This window comes from Salvelinus sp. IW2-2015, unplaced genomic scaffold, assembly GCF_002910315.2.
Source record: "Salvelinus sp. IW2-2015 unplaced genomic scaffold, ASM291031v2 Un_scaffold2365, whole genome shotgun sequence".
Classification (NCBI taxonomy): domain Eukaryota; kingdom Metazoa; phylum Chordata; class Actinopteri; order Salmoniformes; family Salmonidae; genus Salvelinus; species Salvelinus sp. IW2-2015.
The window spans coordinates 124,902-144,508 of NW_019943690.1; the positions used below are offsets into that span (position 1 = coordinate 124,902).

General features: G+C 47.9%; 1 protein-coding gene across 1 annotated transcript; it reads left to right on the forward strand.

Moving 5' to 3' along the window:
* On the forward strand, positions 1-2,940 carry LOC112073784 (monocarboxylate transporter 7). The gene is given in 9 exon segments (XM_024141021.2): positions 1-434; positions 797-1,218; positions 1,260-1,325; positions 1,327-1,383; positions 1,385-1,414; positions 1,417-1,502; positions 1,504-1,565; positions 1,568-1,777; positions 2,855-2,940. Coding segments are annotated over 9 exon segments (1,158 nt in total). The 5' UTR covers positions 1-295.
* Positions 2,941-19,607: the final 16,667 nt, after the last annotated feature.

The following is a 19,607-nucleotide window of genomic DNA, read 5'->3' on the forward strand; positions in this document are numbered from 1 at the left end:
ACCTGTCAACCCTGACCTCTGACCTCTGACCCCATGACCTTGCTGCAGTGCCATTGGCTGTCACACCCCTCTGTGTGTCCTCTGCTGGACCAATGATGTGTATATATCTAAGACATGGACTGAAACGTGAAAGCGGCAGCAGCATTTTGCACTGTGACTGTATTCACTTTGTAAACCTTATTTGACATGATCTTGATGACAAGGTACTCCTGTAATCCTGTTTTCATGTRGTTTGCTTTTATGTTAATCATGTGATTTCCAGATTGCGTGAACAATAACATGTTGTCATTTTGTAATGTGTCCAGGTCTGGGGTACTGCCTGACCTTCCTGCCCACCATCACCATCCTGTCTCAGTACTTCAACAGGAGGAGGTCCCTGGTCACCGCCCTGGCCTCCTCAGGGGAGTCCTTTGCCATGTTTGCCTTCGCACCAGGTACGTTGCGGTTTCATGTGTGTCCGAAATGGCACCCTATTCCCTATATAGTGCACTACTTTTAACCAGGGCCCAATGACACCCTATTCCCTATATAGTGCACTACTTTTGACCAGGGCCCAATGACACCCTATTCCCTATATAGTGCACTACTTTTGACCAGGGCCCATAGGGTGTAGGGTGCTATATAAAGGAATAGGGTGACATTTCAGACAGACTAATGAATCTCAAAGGCAGATATAGTGACTGATACTGTTCTATAAATAATACCTGAAGCATTGTGGAGGAGCGTAAAAAAAACAGGACTTTTAAATGTTTCTAAGAGTCATTTACAAGCACACATCTCCTCTCCTCCTCTGCAGCCTTCATGGCCTTGAAGGAGACCATCGGCTGGCGCCGCTGCTTCATTGTCATCGGTCTCATGCAGGCCTCCCTGATTGGCTGCGGCGCTCTGCTTCGACCAATCATCATCAGACCTGACCAGGAAGTGTCAGGGGAGGTGTCCAATAAGGAGAAGCTATCCGTTAAGCTGCAGACGATCTACGAGCTGGAGAATGAGGACAGCCAGACCAACGTTAGCTCTGAGGAGTCTGAGGAGTCAGGGGATTCRGGGGTCACCTCTCTGTCTGCCTCCAGTGCTGACCTCCGGGCCACCACAGCCACACAGGACCCCTCTGAGACCCGGGCCCTCATGGAGGACCAGGGGGAGAAGAACCAGGGTGGACAGGCAACCCTTGGAACCCCACTGAATCAGCTGGAGGCTGGGGAGAAAGAGCAGGGTGAGGTGGGCTGACGAGAGCTGGGGGAGCAAGAAGGCAGGGTGAGGTGGCTCCCCTTGTCAACCCTGCAGACCTAAAACTCCTAGACTTTCGTCAGGTGTTAAACGATGGAAGCGTTCATCTGCTACTCTCTGTTTGGCCTCTTCGCCACGCTGGGGTTCTTCGCCCCTGTCACTTTACATCATAGAACTCAGTAAGAGCCCCGCGGCGCACACCAGAAAAGGTCGGCCTACATGCTCTCTTAAGATGCGGTGTGTCCGAGGTCTGCGGGGCGCTTGTCCAGCGGGTCATTTTAACAAGGTGCGAATGCGTAAGACCCAGGTGCTTCTGGGATGTGTAGTTCTGCTGTGTCTTGGCTGCTTGCCTTCGCCCTGGTGACTGAGTTCTGGGGCCTGGCAGCCTGCTGCTGTCTCTATGGCTCCTGATGGGCACACGTGGGTTTAACACACATCCCCATGCTGGCAGAGATTACTCGGTGGTGCATAGAGAGGATGCCCTCGTCCTGGGGGTCTATATGTCGATCCAGAGCTTTCTATTGGCTGGCGCCGGAACCACCGCTGGCGGGTAAGAACTCTAGATGTTGACTCTGTTCTGGATCTTAGTCTTCTCTCTCCTCAATTCTTTCTGCGACCCCTCCGTCTCCATGCTCCCCCCTTCTCTTCCTCTCTGTCTCTACTCCCCTCTCTCCTCTCTGCCTCTCTCTTTCTCTCCTTCCTGCTCTCTCCTCTGACAAGCCTCTCTTCACCTCGCCTCTTCTGTCTCTCTCTCCTCTCATTCCTCTCCCTCTCTCGTCGCTCTCCTTCTCTCCTCCTGTACGCCTGTCTCCCCTCTCCTCTCTCCTCTCTCCCTCTTTCTGCTCTCTGCTCTGCCATTCCGTACATACTTCCTCTTTGTCCGTGCGTCTGTGCCTCCTGCCGTTCTCCCTCTCTCCCTTCTCTTCTTTCTCTCCTGTCTCTCTGTCTTCTGCGTGTCACTCTCTCCCGCTCTCCCTCTCTTCCTCTGCGTTCCTTCTGGCCCTAAATATCTGTGCTTTGTGTAATCACTATTGCGATTCTTTGTATTCTTTTCGGTCTGAGGTACATCCTCTCGCGAAACGTAATCTTAAGAACTATGCATCTCTACAAACATAATGAATTATCCTCCTTCCCTTCCATTTCGTTTGTTTGTCTGATTGCAACCGAGACATGGGCTAATAAACTAGATAGAGTTCAAGAGTGTGGAGGGATTACAGACAGACAAATGAATAGGATTCCCGCAAAGACAGATATTCAGAGAGGAAGAGAGGAAGAGAGGGAGAGAGTGAGAGAGACAGAGAGACAGAGAGACAGAGAGAGAGAGGGGAGAGAGGCAGAGAGGCAGAGAGACAGAGAGGAAGAGAGGAAGAGAGGCAAGAGAGGCAGAGAGGCGAGGGAGAAGGCGAGAGAGACAGAGAGAAAAGAGGCAGAGAGGGAGAGAGACAGAGAGGGAGAGAAGACAGAGAGGGAGAGAAGGCAGAGAGGAGGAGAGAGGGAGAGAGAGGCAGAGAGGGAGAGAGGGAGAGAGACAGAGAGGAAGAGAGGGGGAGAGATGGAGAGAGGGAGAGAGGAAGAGAGAAGACTAAGATCCAGACAGAGTCAACCATCTAGAGTCTCTTACCGCCAGCGGTGGTCGGCCAGCCCAGCAAAGCTCTGGATACACATATAGACCCCCACGGACACGAGGGCATCCTCTCTAGGCCCACCACGTAATCCTTCTGCCAGCATGGGGATGTGTGTAGAACCACACGGTGCCCATCAGGAAGCCATAGGAGACAACGCAGGCTCTCACAGGCCCAGAACTCAGTCCACCAGGGCGAAGGCAAGCAGCAACCAGACACAGCAGAACTACACATCCAGAAGCACCTGGGTCTTACGCATCCGCACCTTGTTTAAAATGACCCGATGGACAAGCGCCCGCAGACCTCGGACACCGCCATTACAGGAGCATTGCATTAGGCCGACTTTTCTGGTGGCGCCGCCCGCTCTCTTACTGAGTTCTATGATGTAAAGTGACGGGCGAAGAACCCCGCAGGTGGCGATAGAGGCCAAACAGAGCAGTAGCAGCATGTAGACGCTCCTATCGATGTTAAACACCGGAAAGTCTAGGAGTTGAGGGTCCTCGCAAGGCGTCTAGCCATCAGGGTTAAAAAGTCCACGGGTCTTGTATTGGGGCTGTGAGTTGGAGGTCCCATGTGTGTACAGCCGGTGCCAGACGATGAGCTGGGGTCTGAGGGCGGTCTGCCGTGGTTCCCTCTTCTCTTCTTGAGGATGTTTACTTTATCGGACTCATCAAAAGTCTTTGGCATGGTGTTGGTTTGGCTCCAGACCTCATGACAGAGTTGATCTCTGGATAGAGAGTAAACTAGCAAACAGCAGATGTTGTATACTGGGTCATCGGGGGATATTCATCACCTCGATCGTGCAACAGTTCTCTCTCTACAAGATTCTGCGAGTGCCTCCATTATCAACACGGGTGTAAACAGGTCCAATATGCCCGGCTCGTAGTCAACTTCCGACCAGTACTCACCTTGCGACGGTTCTACAAGAAGATCCACGAACGCGACTCATCTTCATCCTTGACAGATTTCTGCCGTAGTCATCACCTTCACAGTGGGTCAGAGAGAGCCTCTTAAGTTATCCTGCTCCCCTCACAGTTTCTGGCTGAGTTGGGTGTTCAGAGAGACTCTTAACACTTCTTGACTCACATATCACAGGTGGTGTCAGACGGCTCTAACGCGATACGATCTATCCCTCACAACCCACGCTCACGACTCATCGTTTCCTAGCGTGTGCTTAATTCTCGCTCTCACCTTCACGGGTTGGTCAGAGAGTTATGAGAGCCTTCCTACATCTTCCCCACCTTCACAGGTGGAGATAGCAGTCCTTTGGACAGATCCGTATGGATAGAGCCCTCTCTTAATCATCCTCACATTTCACAGTGGGGCAGAGAGAGCTCTGTACATCATCACTCATCCACACAGTGGTGATCAGAGAGAGCTGTCTTAATATCTCTCACCTTCACAGTGTTGGTTCAGAGAGAGCCTTATCTAATTATCCTCACTATTCACATGGTGGTTCAGAGAAGCAGCCATGTCCTGGACCAACCTTAATCATCCTCACCTTTTCACAGTGGTCAGAGAAGCCTTAATCAGCCTTCACCTTCACAGGTGGATTCCAGGAGGGAGCTCTTCTTATGCATCCTCACACTTCATCAAGTGTTTCAGGGAGAGTCTCTAAATCATCCGTCACCTTCCACAGTGGTTTTCAGGGTGGAGGAAGATCTCCTTATCATCATATCACAGGTCTTAGCGATCAGATCAGTTTACGATAGCCGTAATTTGGTTGCTTTTGGGCTTCGTAGGAATAGTTTTGCCCTTGTCGAGCGTATTGTCAAACATGTGACTAAGATGAGGGACATGTCTTGTGGGTTCCTCAGAGCCTAGATCCAGCACCGGCTATAAGAGGCTATGAATGGGCCTAGTTTTGTGATATTGTGCGACAGTATGGAACACAAGCAGCCGTATGACGAACAGGAGGAGAGAAACGACTCAGAATAAAAGAGAAAGGAGGAAGTTGTAATGCAGGCCTTATCTTCAAGTAATAAGTTAAGAAAATGACAAGGGGAGCCACCTCACCCTGCTCTTTCTTCCCCAGCCTCCAGCGTGATTCAGTGGGGTTCCAAAAAGGGTTGTCCGGTACCACCACTTGGTTCTTCTCCCCACTGCGTCCTCCATGGGGAGCGCGAAGGCTGGGTTGCTCGCAGGTTCCTGTGTGGGCGTGTGGTGGCCCGGGAGGTCAGCACTGGAGGCAGACAGTAGAGGTGACCCCGATCCACTGACTCCTCAAGCTCCTCAGAGCTAACGTTGTCTGAGCTGTCCTCATTCTCCAGCTCGTATGATCGATCTGCAGCCTTAACGGGAAGCTTTCTCCTATGCGACACCTCCCTGACCATTCACTGGTCAGGGTCTGATGATGATGTGTCGAAGCAGTACTGCCGCAAGCCATCAGGGGAAGGCCTGCAGTAGAACCAAACATGTAGGACAAGGCATAGCCTCAGCCGGCGCCATGCCCTCTCTCGAGCGTCTCGGGCCGCCGGCTCAGGCCAGTAACGGCGGCAGAGAGCGAGGACCGGATATGGCTGGGCCTCTCGGGGAACATGAACGTCTGCGAGAGAAACAGGGATCAAGGCCCCGCGGCGGGCTCTGGACGACCCGACAAGGCCCGCGCAGGGAGAGAGGAAACACAGGGAGCCCAGGCAGAGAGCGCCGGGGAGAGGCCCGTGGAGGCGGGCGGAACCGACCCGGCGCACGGCCGGGGAGGATAGCACCCGACGACCGCGCGCAGGGGCCCGCGGGCAAAAGGAGGGCACGGAGACGGGACGCAGGAGCCGCGCGGGGGCCAGTGCCGGCGCCGGGGCATAAGGAAGGCACGAGCCCGAGGGAACGAGGCGGGGGCCACAGCCGCGCGGCCGTGCATAAAGGAGCCGCACGAGAGAGGGCGAGCAGAGGGGGCCAGGCGGGACACCACACGGACAACCGGCCAAGCCGGAGCCCCCGCGGGTGCGTAAGGGCAATCAACCAGGCATAGGCACGCTTCCCGAGCTCGTATGCAGGCGTTCTTGGGGACTCCACTAGGACCGCCGGGGGATTAGGAGTCGAGGATCTAGTCGCAGGGGGCTAGGTCTGTGGCGTGCCAGCGAAGGGCAGGCAGACCCCGACTGGACCAGGACAAAAGGACAACACGGGGGAGGGGGCACGCCAAGCGGCGAAAAGCACGGAGGATACAGAAAAGCCAATACCCAACAGGAATCACAGGCACGCGACAGGAGGACCGGGGCTGCTCTCAAGAGCAGGGCAACAGTTAAGGGGCACTAAAGGGAAGACCCAGGCACCAGGGCACAAAGGCGTGGCTGTGCTCGCTGGGACGGGGCAGGCCATCGTGGCGTGAGATCGAGGTAGACCACATGACAGGGGGCCAGCCACGAGACCACACAGCAGGGCGGGGGTGACTAGCCAGGGCACGGCACGTCTTAATCCGGTGCCAAGCGGGGTGCAGAGGGCAGAGGGTCAGGTTGGGACCAGGGCACGCCGATGTGCAGAGGGCAGGTGGGGAGATGGGCACGCATGGCGGGGGGCGGCCGGTGGTGTTATGTGGGACGGCGGAAAGGAGGACGGAGGGAAAAAACAAAAACAAGAAGAGAGTAAGACAGAGGGGGGAAGGGAGCGGCGGGCGGGAAGGAAGGGTGAAAGAGGGAGGGAGGGGGTACAGCGAGCAGGGCGGCCGGGCGGAAAAGAATAGGGAGCGGGGCAGCGGAGCGGAAAGGCAATTATATAGAGGGGTGGTAGGGGGGACAAGGGGAGAAGGGGGGAGGGGCGGGGGGCAAAGCGGGCCGACAGACGCAAGGGGGAGGGGAGGCCGGCATCATATGGGAGACCTATCACCTGGTTGCCAGGGCAGAGCGGGCAAGTCGGAGGGAACGAGAGCGGAGACAGGGGGGGGGAGGGGCAGACTCCCACACACATGCTCGGGGCGACTAGAGCATACCCGGACGGCAGGCAGGGGCAGGGCCGCGGCAACGGCGAGGGAGGCCCGGGGGGCAGGCAGAGCGGGGCAGCGGGAAGGCGAAGCAGGAAGGAGGAACAGCGAAACAGCAAGGAAAGGGAACAGCCGAAACAGCAGGACAGGGGAACAGCAGAAACAGCAGGAAAGGAGTAACAATTTCGAAACTAGCAGGCAGGGAAAGCTCGATATTACAGCAGGAATGGAGAACAGCGAAACATCTCAGAGAATAGGAAACAGTACGAAACAGCAGGGAAGGGAACTAAATTGGCGTATAAGAATATATCAAACTAAGGTGTGGGTGGGGGCAGGAAGGTGTTAACAGCGGTAAACATTGCGAGGAAGGGAACAGTCGTAAACATGCAGGAATGGGAACAGCTGGAAACAGCTAGGAAGGGGATCAGTTGTTCGAACACGAGCAGCAGGTATGGCGCCGGACTAGGGGGAAGGGGAAAAGGCGCAGGCAGTGGCTACATTGATGGGAGCACAAGATAAGCCACATCCATGGGCGGGATAGCGGGAAAGGAAGGGTGTGAAGGGTGGCGAGGGGTGGGGGATGGCGGGAGGAGGTGGCTGATGTAACTGCTTCATATTTACTTATTCATGGTCTGTTGGACATATGATTGTGAGGTGGGGGTGGTAGCGGCTGCTAATCCTCTAAAAATGCTCAAATCGCTACAATCCCAACCCTGACTCATCTCCCCCGCGGTGGGGGCACCTGGTTTGGGGTGAAAAATCCAACCCCGACGGTTCTAATCCTCTATGTCATTGCGAAATGTGGGAATGAAGTAGCGAGGAAAAGGGAGGGGAGAGCGGGACCGGAGACGTATCCATAGGTCCCCTAGAATCAGCCCATCTTAAGTGGGGGACGTGTACAGTACAACGCAAGGGCAAACGGAGGAGCGAAAAGCAGATCGACCCGCAAATCGCGAGAATTCAGCATCGAAATTCCTTTCATCGAAATCAAAATACTTCGTGGCACCCATGCCAAGAAACACCAACAGCACGACGGTACGAGACAATTACTCCCGGCGCTGAAGGATCACTTCCTACACGCAAACTAACCCTTAGAACCTCGGGTTACCGTGTTCTTCGAAGCACCTGTTTTGGGGGCTAACCCCTCACCGACTGCGTGGCGGCAGCTAAGAGGAGAGAGAAGAGAGCGGACAGACGACGAAGGGAACGAGGGACACAGGCTGGTCAAGAGGACGAGGAGGGGGAGGAAAGGGAGATGGAGAGGGAAGAGGAGAGAGGGAGAGAAGGTAGGGAAGAGGAAGAGGAAGAGGATAGGAGGAAAAGAGAGGAGAAGAAAGGGAATTACGATGAGGCTGATCGACCCTACGCCAGAAAGGACCCGATGAATACCTTCACCTAACCACTGAGAGGGAGAAGAGTAGCTACCCCATAACGAGATGCTCGGGGAGAAATGTGGACCATGAGCACCACCAGACCCCTCGATGAGCCTCGAGTGACCAAACAGAAATAATGAGAGGTATATATATCTAAACTACAACTGGGGGAAGATGGAAAGAGAGAGGCCGAGAAAGCGAGCATACCCGAGCGAGGAACCAGGACACTTGTATAGAAAAAAGCCTATGACGATTGATGCTTAGATTGACCAACGAGAGAGGACGAAAGGAGAATCCTGTTCAGTTGTCTTTGATATGAGGGGACAAAGCAATGATTTCCAAAGAGGATGGAGTGAGACAGAGAGGGAGAAGGAAACGGGAAGAGAGTGGAGACAGGATTAACCAGGAGATAGACAATGGATCGTAACACTGCAGACTTTCCGCCACCATCCACCACCAGTCTCGAGGGGGAAGAAAGGAAGCATCCACGAGAGGAGACAGGGGGAAAAGGAGAAGAGGGAAGAAAGGAGAGAGGGAAGAAAGGAGAGAGGGGGAAGAGAGGGGAGAGGACCGTAGGAGGTCTGTCTGAGCCCCTTTTTTACTACAGACATGTTTCTTAATTTAACCTATATACCACCTAGCCTTTACTCTCATTGACCAAGGGTAGTTGAATGCTTGAGAGATAGTGTATCTGCCCATCCGTTACTCACAGTTCAGTGCAGAATCATAGGTTAAATAGATCCGTATGTGGCCTTTCCTAAATATAGTGTCCACTACAGATTTACTGGCCCATATCATAAAGCCTCTTATACGGAGTGCTGATCTAGGACAGACCCGCTGTTGCCATAAAAATCTGATCCATATGATGATATCCCATAAAGGGCAAAAACTTGGCACCACTTCCTACCTAGAAGTCAGCACTGGGACTACTCTGATCCTTAGACCTATAACACACTGTGATGAATACACCTTAGACTGATAAAGAGGCTCCCTACCCTGAAACCACTGATGAACACCCGTAGTCCCAGCGTAATGATTAAGAGGCTCACTATCCCTGAACCATCCTCGTGAACTTACTTGGACCCAGCCAAGAACACCCTAGTGCGTGAGGATGATTATAAGAGGCTCTTCAGTCAGTGAATCCAGCCTCGTGACACGGTTTTGAGCGCCAGGATGAGGTAGAGGTCTCTCCCTCAGAGACCCAACCTGTGAAGGTGAGGAGATAGATTAAAGAGGACTCTCTCTGAACCACGCCTGTGAGATGTGAGATGATTTAGGATGGCTCTCACTGACACCATACTGAGAGAAGGATTCGTGAGGGAAATGATTAAAGAGGCTCTTTCTGACCCACCTGCATGAAGGTGTAGGATGATTAAGAGGCTCTCTCTGAAACCCACCTTGTGGAGTGAGGATTATTAAAGCTCTCTTCTCGACCCCACCTGGGAAAGCCGTGAGGAATGTTATAAGAGGCCTTCTCTGAACCCAGCCTGTGAAGTGTGGACGGGAATTGATTAAGAGCGCTCTTCTCTGAACCAACCTGGGCAAGGGTTGAGAGCGATGATCTTAGAGGGCTCTTCTGATACCACCTGAGTGTCAGGTGGGACATGACTTAATACAGCTCTCTAACTGACCCACCTGTGAGGTCCGGCGTTGAAGACAGTCAGATTGACGAATGACCCAGGATACTTCTGCTGTTTGCTCTCCCAATAACTCTGTCATGAGGGTCCTGGGAGGAACACCCCCAAGAGACTTGATGGTCCCGCTAAGTAATAGAAAAAACACCTCAACGAAGAAGAAGGCACGCCACCGCCCAGCCCCAGCCTCCGTTCTGGCACCGCCTTCGTACACACATGGACCACCGGCACCCCCGCACCGCTGACTTTAACCCCTGCATGGCTGGGGTCTGAGCACGCTGGGAGGAAGGGACAGAGTGTCAATCAGTTTTCAAGAACTTTTATGTTTTTCGTCAAGGTAGTCAAGGCGCTATTGATCTGAACATGCGGCTCAGGCCCGACCCCACAGGAAAGGAGATCCAGAGTTACCCTCTGTGCAGAGGATAAGTTCATTAGAGTTACCAGCCTCAGAAATCGGCAATTAACTGCACCTCAGAAAACAGGCCACATCTCAACATCAACTGTTCAGAGGAGACTGCGTGAATCAGGCCTTCATGGTCGAATTGCTGCAAAGACCACTACTAAAGGACACCAATAAGAAGAGACTTGGGCCAATAAACACAAGCAATGGACATTAGACCGGTGGAAATCTGTCCTTTGGCCTGATGGTCCAATTTTAGATTTTGGTTCCAACCGCCTCGTCTTTGTGAGACGCAGAGCAAGTGAAGGTGATCTCTGCATGTGTGGTTCCCACTGTGAAGCATGGAGGAGGAGTGTGATGGTGCTGTGACACTGTCTGTGATTTATTTAGATTCAAGGCACACTTAACCAGCATGGCTACCACAGCATTCTGCAGCGATACGCCATCCCATCTGGTTTGCGCTTAACGGGATTATCATTTGTTTTAACAGGACAATGACCAACACACCTCCAGGCTGTGTAAGGGCTATTTGACCAAAAATGAGAGTGATGGAGTGCTGCATCAGATGACCTGGCTCCACAATCACCCAACCTCAACCCAATTGAATGGTTGGGATGAGTGGACGCAGAGTGAAGGAAAAGCAGCCAACAAGTGCTCAGCATATGTTGGGAACTCCTTCAAGACTGTGTGGAAAAGCCTTCAAGGTAACTACCTATGAAGCTGGTTAGAGGGATGCAAAGAGTGTGCAATGCTGTCATCAAGGCAAAAGGTGGCTACTTTGAAGAATCTAAAATATATGATGATTTGTTTAACACTTTTTTTGTTACTACATTGATTCATGTGTTATTTATAGATTTGATGTCGTTCACTTTTATGAGAGAAAGAGACACTGGCATGCAGGCAAATACAGGTGTACACACACACACACACACAATAACCATAGCCTCCAGACCTGGCACATATATAGGAACACAGCCAGAGGAAAGACACATATGAGCATATAGTGGGGGTGGTGAGACTTAGGGCGTTCTCATACATCTTTTGTTTGCTTAAGTTTGAATCAGAGTTCTCTCTATAGATTTCTATCTCGCTCTGTTCATATATATATATATATATATATATATATATAGGACAATATCTTTACTGCATGTTTTCTATATGGTTTAAGTCGTTTAAGTTGACACAAACTTTTTTTCCATCCCAAAAAGTACCACTTGGATGGCCCACCTAAGAATTTCCTATACAGAAAAAACCCTGTAATTAGCTCCATTTTGTGTAATTTCCTCCATATTAAAGGGATAGTTCGAGATTTTGACAATGAAGCCCTTTAACTACCTCCCCAGAGTCAGATGAACAGGAACAGCTAGCACTCTAAATGTTCCTGTAGTCTTCCAGTCATTGTGCTAACGCTAGTTAGCGTTGGCTCAGTTAGCATTGGCTCATAAAACCACCTATAACTTCCTTCATACTGGACACAAAGACATACAAATGGTATCCACTATGGTATTCTGTTGCAGCTAGCGATATTCATAAAGTAATTATTTTTCACCTAAAAAAATCCCCCAAAATATTTATTAAAAAAACAACGCGGAAGCCCTGCAGTACCTCCGCGGACCCATAGGGGGTCACGGACCCCAGTTTGAAAACCCCTAGGCTACTACTGGTAAGTCATCACTCAGCAACGCCCTGGCCTTGGAGCTACACTAAGCAGTGAGCATCACAGCTTGCTTGGCAGCTGAGTGACTTGTTCACACCGCGTGAGTGAGTTCACGTTGAAATATAACATACTTACCAACAGAGCGACGATCAGTCTAGTCGGAAAAGTGATCGACACAGAATAGTCGACTGTCGAATATGATGAACAGGTTTTAATGGCAAAATGAGCAACTACTTTATCGGTATGTTATTTCTATGTTRTCCCTATAACGTTAGTCTACCAGCTCTGTCTCTTCCGCTTCCGACCAGACGAATCGATGTTCTGGACTAAAGCAACARCTTTTTAAGCCTGATGTAAAAATGTCCTTTTGTCCGATCCACAAAGAGAATCATAGCTTATTATGTTTCCCTGGTTACTGTATCTGTCCTCTCTTTCTTGAATGCCTAAAACACATCTGTGTCTTCTGTTGAGTAAATCAACCGTTTCCTTATTTCCTTACTGTTCTGGTCAGCGCTTTATAGCCTACCGGCTCGAGCCGGTCTTTAAGCGGGGGCGCGCAAATACTGCTGTAGCCTTTTCTCAAGAGCGCGCAACCCTGCGTTATGCTTCCACGATACTGAGCGTTGTCACACTTCAATACCATTAGATCTGTGAAGTAGTCTGTAGGCCTACGCCTACGTGGTTAGCCTAAAAAGTAGCCACTGGATGCATATTATAATACTATTATCTATTTCACTTCTTTCAATGTCAACATATGTTTCCAATGTCAATAAAGCCCCTTAAATTAAAATTGAAGACAAATAAATATCTCCATCTCTCTCTTATTATTGTAAATAAAAACCAGAGTAACACGCTACATTCCCTTTACATTTTAGTCAAATTAATATAACGGTTATATGTATTTTTTACTGGATAGCCTATGCCTGTTTTGTTATCTCCTTCACTGCAGTGACGTAGCCTACTCTCGCTTTGTCGAGATTCTTTGTCGAGAGCGCGCTCTTTGGGGAGCGGACTGATGAAATAGCCTTTCCTGGAGCGCACGTGCGACCAGAGACTCCCTGTCTGGGTGGAACAGGTTTATTCCAGTTCTGAGCCAACAACGCTCACTTATACAACATTTAATATCGCAATAACATCCTTATCTAACCGGTGTTTTGCTGCCAGAAATTGATATGAATTAGCCAGGGATGAGGGTAATTCTCCAACAATGCCCGTGCATAGATGTTCCGTCCTGTGTGAATGTAGGTAGTGGGTCTTCATAGGCCCCGCCCCAGTATTATAGGTTAGAGACCCCATTCTTGGGTTGTCACTAGTTACCACAGCCATTTTTGTTCTTAATTTAAGATTAGGTTAGGCATAACGTTAGCTGTGTGGTTAATGTTTGGGTTAAGATTAGGGTTAGGTTTTTACATCAGATTTTAAGAAGATACATTGTAGAAATAGGCGGGGTTTAGGACTCTGTGGACTCAGATGACTGCAGTGAGCCACAACCAGGCTAGATTATAGACTGTCGCTAAAAGTACACGGTGTACCCTATAGCCGGCGAGGGAGGTAATGGTTAGGTCAGCGGAGACAAGTGCATTGATCACTGTCACATTTTTCCAGAGGATGTATTTTAAAAAGTATACATTCTCTAAACATTTAACAAGACTGGCTCAACAAAAGAGGACATAGACATTCTGTGTGAGACCAGTCTTCTTCGCATCCCTGGTATATGATGCCATTGCTAATACTGACTCAAATCACACAATCAATAGTATATTTTACAGTACATCGGTATTTGAAGATTCCCACATTAAATACAGTAGATTTGGAATGAACCTWGCCCAAATAACAAGTAGTAGGAGAAATGACGTTGCACCAGCAGCACCGCTGATGTTGCGATYTACAACATGCAAYYCTTCGCAATCACACCGTCACACACAGCATCTGCCCGMGTTGGCTTCATCCCCCATAGCGTGGTAGCTATGCGACCAAAACAGCGGAGAAATTAACCCTCGCGCTTCAACGCTCTTAGTTGTTGCGGAAATTCACCCACTATAGTATGCTTTCACTTTGTACATCTACAATATAAATACTCTAAACACAATGATTGGGTACATTGAAACCATGAAAAATAGTGCATCTAACTAAGGTCTGGGACCTATCTACAAAGAATCTCAACGGACTAGGAATCTCGTTAAACGTGTTTTACGACAACAACAAAAAAACTCCCAGCTCATAGTAGGTTTAAGGATGCGTTAAAACAATCTGAGCTAGGAGTAGAATCAATGTATAAAAGTTGATCTCAGCTGGTAATCCCGACAGTTTGAGGTAGCACAAAGGATAGATAGTGAAGACGCTCATTGACATTGCTGCAAATGATGGGGAATAACCGATCGTAATAGGGCATCGCCAGCTGATAACTATACAGCACGCTTCAGACAAGGACAGTGAATGTGACTGTACATCAACTGTTGTAATGGTAAAACTTTGATAAATTTTCGCCTGACAAGATCGCTTTGCCTACTCTTATTTATTGCCTAATATGTTGGGATGCATAACCTTTTTGTTTTTTTAACAATTCTGATGTTTTTTGACAATCCGTTATGTCAACACGCTCTCGTCTCTCACCGTTAACAACTCTACATCGCATTTGACACAGTAGGCATCAAGTCACTTGCCGATAATGTTGCAATGCAACGTTTGAAAGGCTATCTATTTTAATCGAACACAATCAAATGTTACATAAGATGTCTTCAATTGACCAATTTAGACATATTTTTTTAACCACGTGATGTTGCGCTCCAAAGGGGTACATTGAAACATGACGTAGGTAGTTAAATAATCGAAAGAAAAACGTGTTTATTTATTAGCTTCGTGGTTGTACGTATATATTTAGGCATGTCATGTGAAATAATTGTCAAAAGCTCAAAAGATAAGGACTACTGTTGCATGTAGGTCTAGATGATTTATGGATTGATCATATTACAACAGACATAAAAACATTGTTTTTAAATACACGAAAGCAATTGCATGTGGCGCTGGAACCACTGACTCGCTGCATTGTTCTATTATCAAGACACCTGCTGGTAACTCTTATTAACTGGTTAGCTGTCCTAAATATCTGCCGACTATAGTGGACTCATATGACGAAAGAGGCTTCATGCATAGCTTTTATTTTTAACCATAAGAGTAAAATGTCTCTATTCTCAGCGCTTACGACCGATTGTTATACTCTGTGACGCTTTGTGCATTGGTGTTTGGAGGGTGTTTGAATGTAAACCCAATGTAAGTGTTATGATACACTGAAACTGTTGTCAAACAGACTTGTCTTAAACACCCAAAGTGGTTATTTAATCTGAATATTGGTGTTTTTAAGAGAGTGTTGTGAAAACACGTTTAGGGGTTTTCTGTGTATGTAAAAGGCAGCATCAAAACACCGTGTCTCTCGTTCAATCAAATGGTTAACAAATCCAAATGGATTATATCCTAAATATTGATTGTTGATAAGGGTCTATGGACAATATTGTTCATGGAATTCCACCTTTTTTCATTGTTTTATTTAGACAGACTAGAAACAGGAGGAGACAGAGAAGGAGTGAAAGTGGGACAGGCAGAAGCGGGAAATTGAACCCACGACTTCTGGGGCAGTAAGATGGTACATTTCATTGAAATTTCATCGGAATTTTACACAATCAACCACACAGCCACACTTTTAAAAAACGTTTCTGGGGTGAATTGAAATTGACTCAATAAATAACCAACATGTACTTTATAAAAAAGAATTCATTTCATTTCAACGATTTGTTAATTTCATTTGACCAACATTCGTTTTTAGAATAAATCCAAATGAATATGTTTCTCAAAATGTAAGTATATTTTGTATGAGGATAACCAAAAATGGAGAACATTTTGTGATTGAACTAATTGTCACGCCTGCTCCGGAGCGCCAGGCTGCCAGTCATCATACGCATCTGTTACCATCATCACGCGCAGCTGCGCTCATTGGACTCCCTCACTTTGKTGATTGTCCCTGCATATACGTCTGCTCCTCTGTGTTGATCCCTGTAGTAGCATTGTTTGTCGTGTCGTGTTTATGCCCAGACACTGTCCCTGTTCCGCTGCATGTCCGTCTGTATTGAATGGTTCACTCCCTGTAGATGCTTCTCATCTCCTGCGTTGGTACACTAATTAGAAGTATGGTTTTAAACTCCTTGCACTTCATATTTTGCCATGTGGTTCTGTTTGTAGAGGATTGTGGGTAATTCAAAATGTTTAGACTTTATGTTTGCATGTTTGAATACATACAAATATATGAGTATTAAGCAGCTTGTATCATGAGGTGTTACGGATCATGAGGAAGGGACATCACAGCCTTCAGGCAGAATGACGTTCGATGATGAGATGACCCGTTCCCACATTTCCAACTTTTAATGGTAGACGCAAATGCTGTAAAACCTCCAGTTACTGTTGGTGGATTGAGCACKGTGCTCAACAATACCTGTCAAAAGGGATTTAAACTGGCGAAATAATCAGATACATAAATCAACTAAAATCCCCCAGAAGAAGGTATCTAACACTAGACAGGAAATACTAGACAGGAAACACCATGAAAGTGTTTAGACGCTTTTTAAAGAGCTAGCGACTGGAACGAGCTGCAAAAACAACTCAAACATCTCTTCATTTAAAGACTCAGTCATGGACACTTACTGACGGTTGGGGCTGCTCTGCGTGATGTATTGTCTCTACCTTCTTGCCCTTTGTGCTGTTGTCTGTGCCCAATGTTTGTATCGTGTTTTGTGCTGCTACCATGTTGTGTTATGATGTTGCCATGTTGTGTTGCTACCATGCTGTGTTTTCGGGGATCTAATTCTGCACTAAACAGATCTTGAAACACCATAATAGTGTTTTCAACCTTTTCCAGTAGTCCTCCCTGTCAGTGGGAAGGTGTTAAGCAACACTTGATGTTGGTTTTACAACACACCGTGTCATGTTTCAGAACATCTCAGGATGATGTGTTTCAATACTCCAGCAAAGTTAAGGTTTGGTCTCCTTCAAGTTGGTGTTTTGGTGTTACAAAACTTTTAACAGTGTACATCATATTGCTGGCTCTACCTTTAACCTAGCCACTGTCCCAGCCAGGCCTTCCCCCCACATTCCGGTTAAAAAAAAGCCAAGACTACTTTTAACCTTTTACCTGGGCATCCAATAGCTTTTTTTTTCTCCATAGGGAGCATTAGAGTCACTCCAGTGATTATGTTAGCTCTAGTGATATTTTTTTGAGCAGTGTTTTTATTACTGAAGTTGACACTAAGGTGTGGGAGCGAGCAGGAAGGAATAAACTAGGGAAGTTCCGTTGCCCCCATCCCCACCGGTTGCCCCACCCCCACCCGTTGGTCCCAGGTCAAAGCAGGTCCACAGAGGCCATGGCCCAGTGAGTCTGTGGAGCCAGGCCGTGGAGGTGAAAACACAGAAGTCTGAGGCTTCTAAGTCAAGCACCGGGTTAAATCCCAGTGGAAAAGTGAGAGTATCCCTTCTTGGGCCAAATCTCTGTGGTACACTTTAGCCCTGTTTATACTTGGTGGTAACTGATAATCCAGGGAGAAATCTCTGTGGTACACTTTAGCCCTGTTTATACTTGGTGGTAACGTGATAATCCAGGGAGAAATCTCTGTGGTACACTTTAGCCCTGTTTATACCTGGTGTGTACATGATAATCCAGGAGAAATCTCTGTGGTACAACTTTAGCCCTGTTTATACCTGGTGGTAACATGATAATCCAGGGAGAAATCTCTGTGGTACACTTTAGCCCTGTTTATACTTGGTGGTAACATGATAATCCAGGGAGAAATCTCTGTGGTACACTTTAGCCCTGTTTATACTTGGTGGTAACATGATAATCCAGGGCCAACTCTCTGTGGTACATCTTTAAATAGTTACAAAGCATTGTATACAGCACAGAAAATAATCTCTTCACCTGGGTGGGTTCAACAAAGAAGAGTTTATCATGAGAAATACATTGTGCRTGCTGCTAAATTGTGCTTCTTGAAARCTACTCCCAAAACTATGTTGTGTAAATCCTGAACAAAACTAGCGTCTGGGTGTTCTATAGCAGGGTAAATTATGAAAATATAAATGTGAAACTTACTCCTGACCTTTAACCCCACACACACACACACACACACACACACACACAGTCGTACCATGTATGTAACATGGTACATGGCCTGTGTTTAGAAGTGGTTATTTTGTTGGCATGGTATGAGCCTGACCCCAACCTGTGAAGCAGACAGAGTGGACGTTTGGACAGATCATGATGTTTGTCTGGAACGTTATGCCACGTCATGTTCTTTACCCCTTGTTTAAACAGTTTTGTACTGTTTCCTCTTCCGGTATTACGGGACGTTAAGTGGTAGTAACTTACTTCAAAGAATGACTTCAAAGACATGAATCCCAAAGAAACTAACCAGCTGCACTGCACTGTACTGTATCATCCCTAGTGATGCTTGTTTTAATGAATCCCAAAGAAACAAACACATGATTCATAGGTTACTACTGTGGAACTAATTACCATTTTACTACGTCATCTATTAGTGAATATCTGGGCCGTATGTATCAGGCATCTCAGAGTAGGAGTGTTGATCTAAGATCAGTTTTGAGATCATAATGCATGAGATTACATGGACAGGGGGGACCTGATCCTAGACCAGCTCTATGACTGAATACTGGTCCTTTTAGATTACATGGACAGGGGGGACCTGATCCTAGACCAGATCTATGACTGAATACTGTGTGAGAATCATATGGTAATGGACTGTGTTCTCTTGGCAATCATCTATCAGCCGAGATAATCAAAGGGAGCGGCCATATACAGTTGTAACTCAACTCTCTTCCTGGAGACCTAGTCTCTCATACTGCCAAGTGATAATCATCTATATTTTAGATTTTTTTTATTGATCATGACCCAGTAACTTTTGTTCTATAAATCTGTGAGCCCTAGCTCTGGTCCATGGAGTTACGTGTTTCATATTGAAAGCCCTAGCTCTGGTCCATGGAGTTACGTGTGTTCGTATTGAAAGCCCTAGCTCTGGTCCAGGGAGTTACGTGTGTTCATATTGAAAGCCCTAGCTCTGGTCCAGGGAGTTACGTGTGTTCATATTGAAAGACCCAGCTCTGTCCATGGGATTACGTGTGTTCATATTGAAAGACCTAGTTCTCTGGTCCAGGGAGTTACGTGTGTTCATAATGAAAGACCTAGCTCTCTGGTCCAGGAGTTACGTGTGGTTCATATTGAAAGACCTAGTTCTCTGGTCCAGGGTTACGTTGTTTCATAATGAAAGACCTAGCTCTCTGGTCCAGGGAGTTACGTGTGTTCATATTGAAAGAGCTAGCTCTCTGGTCCAGGGAGTTACGTGTGTCATATTGAAAGACCTAGCTCTCTGGTCCATGGAGTTACGTGTGTTCATATTGAAAGACCTAGCTCCTCGGTCCAGGGAGTTACGTGTGTTCATATTGAAAGACCTAGCTCTCTGGTCATGGAGTTACGTGTGTTCGTATTGAAAGCCCTAGCTCTTCCAGGGAGTTACGTGTGTTCATATTGAAAGCCCTAGCTCTGGTCCAGGGAGTTACGTGTGTTCGTAATGAAAGACCTAGCTCTCTGTCCAGGGAGTTACGTGTGTTCATATTGAAAGACCTAGCTCTCTGGTCCATGAGTTACGTGTGTTCGTATTGAAAGCCCTAGCTCTGGTCCAGGGAGTTATTGTGTGTTCATATTGAAAGCCCTAGGCTCTCGTCCA